The following is a 6,000-nucleotide window of genomic DNA, read 5'->3' on the forward strand; positions in this document are numbered from 1 at the left end:
AACAAGCCTTAAAGTACAAGCCATTAGGAAAAAGAAAACCAGGATGTCCTCTTAAAAGATTCAACGATGACTTCTAAGGCCGGAACAGGCCACACTACCTAAATCCTTGATATGAATGATGATGTAACATTTGTGTATGCCTTGTGTGTGGATTCGAATCCATACCCCAGTAAACAAGCAGTTTACTAACCGAGGTGAGCAAAACAGTACTAAGCTTATTACTCTGAAACAGGGATTTAAAATTATTTTGAGAAATTAAGTGTTCTTGTCAAACTCTCCAAACAATACATTATTTTAAAAAGAAAGTTTGAAGCTGAAGAAAAATTGAAACACATCTGTATTATATAACAGAGATATTTTTTACTTCTAGGAAACAGTTTTTATTAAATAAATAGCTTTTTTATCCCACACAGGCAGCACAAGAACCTATAACACAAATACTAGGTGCAGATAAGGATTGAGAAAGAAGAAATATATTAAAATTTTCTTGAAAGCTGGAGGTTGAAGTTGTTGGGAAACTCATTATGAGAAAGACTCTTCCAGAGATAGATGCAATAAATAAGGAAGAGGAGAAGCAGGGTCAGTGGGTTTGCAGGTGTAGTGAAAATGGATGTTGGGTGGCTGTTGCTCTTGTTTTAACAGGTCCAACAGCAAGTAAAGGAATGATGTTTGCCAAGTCACTGGAGCAGACCATGGAAGCACCTGTAGAAGAGACATGGGCTGAAATGTTGCATCTGTGAAATAGAAGTTGAAGCAAGCCTGTGAGGAAATGGTCATCAGTGAGCCGAATTGCTCTCCTCTGGACAGCATCTAGAATTTTTAAAGAGATTTTGGTGCACCACTCCAAATCTGTGAACAGTATTCTAATGTTGTGTAGCTGTAAAATAGCTTCTTGTGTGGAAAAGAATGCCTACTGTATTTACTTGAATATAACTTGTAATTTTTTTCCCAAAAAAGCTAAAAAATCGTGGTGCGAGATATATACAGGGATTTTCGGAAACTAAATCTTTCAGGAAAAAACTGAATGGGTATGACTTACCGAGAATCTTCTATTTGCTATTGCTACTTCCAGCCTCGAGAGTGGTTTCCTTGTGTGCATCGTCAATGTCATGTACCCAAATAGCATCATCTTCTTTCAAGCAAAAATTACCAGTAGTTTACAAGACTTGAGATATGTAATGAACACTCCTTCAGGAATGACTAATGAGAAGTGAAAGCAGAGTGTGAAACAGACAGCAATAGTAGGCCAATAGAGATGGAGCAGCTATGAAGACGTGCATCTGATTGGTGGGGTATTAACAGAAGATCATGTGACCCAACGACAAAGGCAAGCTGACAGATGTTGTTGAAATGCTAATTCTCTTCAACCGAATTCCATAATATCTGTGAGTTAGCCCACTTCGATGTCGCGTGGACAGGCGGGCTCACTCACACAAAGTTTCAACCCTTCGGTTGAATTTTATTGCTGCTTGTTTGGGTACCACTTTTGCATTGAGTTGGCAGGCGGTATCGCATATACATTACATGGAATTTTGCAGTAGAATTTTATTTGAAGTTAGCCTTTGTGGTCTGTATTAATGATTTCGAAAATTTCAAATACATTACATGGCATTTTGCAGTAGAATTTTATTTGAAGTTAGCCTTTGTGGTCTGTATTAATAATTTCGAAAATTTCAAAATCATGTAATTGAAAAATTGGACAATAGTTTTTTTTAGTTAGATACTGCGTTTGCCAGTGCAACATATGGTTTTGCTTGACTCTCTACAGCATAGTTTCTGTGGGAGGGGGACATGTGATTCAATACTTAGTGTCTTTTTTTATCCTAGTTGTCTCTAATTGCACTATTTGTTGAGAAATATATTACACAGACTGCAAATGTCTCTGTACCTTATTCAGTGATACAATAAAAATACTTGTTTCTCTTGAGTCTGCAGTATAGTGGCTGTTGGGGAGGGGAGTGTTGTTTACTGTGGGGAGAGAGAGAGTTATCATCACCCTGACGTGAATGTGTCTAACTTTTTTTCATGTGCAAGGTATATGCGAAACTTTAATTTCATTTTGCGTAAATTAAAATCGGGGGGGGGCAAGTTATATTTAAGTAAATACGGTAGTTTTTTAAGATGCTGGAGATAAATTTGAGTCCAAGGAGAGAGAGTTCATTCTATCTGATGTGTGTATTACTGAGGAATAAAGAAGGCAAGCTGAGATCCCCTTTGTGAGAAAAATGGCATGAATGTATTTTGGTGGCATTTAAAGTGACCAGGTTATCCTTTCCCCACTGAAGGATATGGAGATCAGTGCTTTTGGTTGCAGATGATCTTGATAAAAGGAGATGTCTCTGAAAATGGCATGGTTGTCAAAGGAGTAGGAAGGATGGAAAAGTGCTGTTGTCAGCGCAAAGCTATGAATTCAATTTGTAGGTAATTGAGAGTAGGTCATTTATGTAAAAGAGAAAAAAAGTAAGTGATAGAACAGAGCTCTGAACCACTCCCACATTGGTGGCAAAGCTTGAAGCCATCACCATAACATGCAATAAATGATCAGAGAAAGCTGACTATCCAGTTAGAGGGTGATGGGTAGACTGAAGGAAGGCAGTTTGCAAAGCATAGTTTGATGCCAAACACAATCAAAAGCCCTGGGAATGTCAAGGGCTACAGCACACGTTTCATGGCAGGTGTCCAGTGGTGGGTGATATACAGTAGATTAAGAGATCACCTGTTGATTTTGATTGGTGGAATCCATACTGGTGGTTGCTGATTAACTGGCAGGCTTCTAGATATTGAAGAAATTAACTACATCAGAAGTTGATGGTTACAAGCATCTTCATGCTCTTCTGCTAAGAGTAAAAACCTCTCATACAGGAAACATATCCAAATGATTTGTTACCAACCTGGATTATCACCATGAATTTGCTTGTATGGTTGTCACAGCATATACCAGAATGATTTATTGGGATTCTAACAAACCTATGAACAATCCCATTTTACAAAGAAAAAATCTGCCAAGCATACTAACAATATTCCGACAGCTATATTTCACAAACAGGAAGCACTTGGAATTTTCTGCAGCTTATTGATGATTGTCATAATTGCTTGTGTACTAAGTCGAAGGATCAGAATTATGTTTGGATCAGTGGAAATATTTCTGTAAAATATTGAATATCAGATACCTAATTTGTTTTTCAATGAGAGGCAAACTATATTCAGAAAAAGCGTAATTTAAGAAAATTTTTTTCAAATGTTATTAAATATTCAGTGAACAATTTACCCACAGTTAAACTTCAGAAACAAAATATGCATATGTTTTGCTCTACTTGAAGGAATGAGATTTTGTCTCTAGAGTGATGTCTCATTTGATTATAGAATCTACAATCATTGGAATGGATGGAATAATAATAATAATGACATTATTATTATTATTGGTTATAATAATAATAAGATATTCAGTAGGCATTGACTGTGACTTAGAAAACTGTTACATGTGTGATTAAATAAATGAATTTAAAAAGATCATGCTGATGTTCCATTTCAAAATGTCGAGAATGCATAGATCTTGAATGCAGTTTAACTAATTGTTCTGTAGAGTAATATATTCAGAGTTTACTCCGCTAGTGATCTATTCTGTGAAGGAATGGCAGAAATAGCTAATTTATACTAACAAATTTTAAGGGAATTTAATATAATTGTATATGTATGATTTTTTTTTTATAGTGTAATGGATACAGAAGAAACAGCAGAAGCACATATTTTGCAGGATGAGGTAGATAAATTGAAATCCAACTCTGTCCATCCATCTTCATCCAGTTCTTCTCCAAGAAGAAATACAGTTTGGCCAATAGCCCAGCAACCAAAGAAGTGGTAGATTCTCACTTTTAAGAGTGGGTCTTTAAATTAGAAAATAGTGTTTTTATTTTTTTATAAATTTGTCATAGGTGAATGCCACACTTTGGGTGAGTACTATTTTTAAGAAAAATATTTGTACATATTTCTTTTTCCATTCTGGGCAGTAGAATGTACAGCATTCTTTCAGTAAGGACCAAAAAAAAAAAAAGAAAAGAAAATTTAGTCATGGACCATAAAGAACTCAAAGTACATTTATTATTTCTTACATATTCTCTTTTGAAATTACTAGTTCAACATACTATTTTAAATGTTTCTGAATTTTGGCAGCTGACCAAAGAAAAATCATGTGTGTATTCTGTTCCACTGATTGTGTGTGTCATTTTATTGATCCTTGCAAACAGTATTTTAGAAAGAAATAATATATATATTATTCAGAATTATTAATGTTCAGTTTTGTAAATAGTGAATTTTTTTATATGATAATTAGTTCCTGAATACCAGTGATATATTTAAGATGTATATTCCAAAACATAGCATTTATTGTGAAGAATAGCTACAGGGTATAAACAAAATCTGCTAATTTTTTCTTTAGTTGTCAAAAACATTGAAAATTATTAGTTGCTAAATACCATGCTCAATTGTATTCATGTTGAAAGCTGTGATTACTTCTCTTATGTTGTATTTATATAACTTCAATATTGAGTATTAAAAACATCAATTAATATTTACATATGCACAATAACTAGTTGAACTATTTTTATTATATTTTATAGTATGGAATATTAAACAAGAACTTCAAATGGCAAGCTGAAATGCCTATATTTTTCTTTTCTCCCCATAAATTTAGTGCAAGACCTTTTTAATTTGTACTTGAACTTCAGTGTGAAGTTCAAGTACAAACTTGAACTTCAGATCATTTAGCATTCATGTGTATTATGTATAAAATTTCAAGTAGGATATATTTCATGAAGTTCTAAATATATACTAGCTCTCATATTAGCATCCATATTAGCTAGCAATACATGTTTCTTTTTTATATGATACCATAAAAAAAAAATTAGTAAAATATAGCTCAGAATTCCACTACTAAAATCCTAACCGATTAGCAGAAAGAAATTCCACATCTTCCAAGAGATATTCACTTTAGGAAATAAGGTGAGTTTATAAGTACAAATGCACTGCCTTGATTGAGACCAAAATAATTCCAAGTCATAATCATTTTTTTGTCAGAGTTTCGTCTTTTTATAATAACTGTGCATAGTATAAGTTTGTCATTTTTAAAACTAAGAGATTAAATGTTGACATATCAAATAATGGATTCTTTACTGCTTCTTTTATGGTTTTTTTTTAATTCTTAAAAAAATAAATTTTAAAAATTTTCAGGTGCTGTTAAACAGCAGTAATGGCCTGCTGAAATATTGTTTTTAAGCATCCTGTGATACTTTTGTATTTTTAGGACACATGTATTCTGAAATGTTAATATTTCATTTTTGTAAATAGTGCATTTCTTGATATGATTAGTTCTTAAATGGGTATTACTTCCTTAAAAGTATATACATAGAAAGCATTACTTTTTTTTTCTTGAAAGACATGGCAGGAATTTAATGCTGAACAGTAGCCATGATTTCTTAATATGAATAGAGGTCTAAGTCAATGTCTACTACTTAATAACATATTAATGAAATCATGGTATCTTAAGTTGTCAAGAACTTTATGGATAAACCCATGTAATGCATTTGCTCATAATGAATATGGAAAGTAAATTTAAAATTATTATAAAAGCAAATATGATAGATGAAACTTTTTTCAGTTTGTTATGCCTTAATCAGGCAGAAAAGAATAATTAGATTGATTTTATACTTTGTATGCAAAAGCTTTGACAGTGAGTAATGTGATATTTTTTTTTCCTAATTGGAATAACATACTTGCCAAATATATGTAGTAATTCTAGTTTTGTGAAAAAATTATAAATAAACAGGAGTGTGAAAAACTCAGTGTGTAAAATATGTACAAAAAATGAAGACAGTATTAGGTCATTGAAAAAGTATGTAAAAATGTGTGGTTTATCAAATTATTCTTGTGTGCATACTGTTATTTTTTTTTAATATTCTCGGTTTTAAAATGTTTCCTGCAGTTAATATAGAAATATTTTAGACG

At 32.6% G+C, this 6,000-nt stretch overlaps 1 protein-coding gene across 1 annotated transcript in view; it reads left to right on the forward strand.

Annotated features, from left to right (window-relative positions):
* Positions 1–5,769, forward strand: part of LOC150105348 (uncharacterized) — a 188,913-nt gene extending 183,144 nt beyond the window's left edge. The window contains exon 11 of the mRNA XM_090394734.1: positions 3,712–5,769. Coding sequence (XP_090250860.1) covers positions 3,712–3,862 — 151 coding nt within the window. The 3' untranslated portion in view covers positions 3,863–5,769. The remainder of the gene's footprint in view (positions 1–3,711) is intronic.
* Positions 5,770–6,000: the final 231 nt, after the last annotated feature.

The sequence above is a fragment of the Typopeltis vanoorti genome, chromosome 6, assembly GCF_054136105.1.
Source record: "Typopeltis vanoorti isolate ZY-2024b chromosome 6, IOZ_Tvanoo_1.0, whole genome shotgun sequence".
NCBI lineage: Eukaryota > Metazoa > Arthropoda > Arachnida > Uropygi > Thelyphonidae > Typopeltis > Typopeltis vanoorti.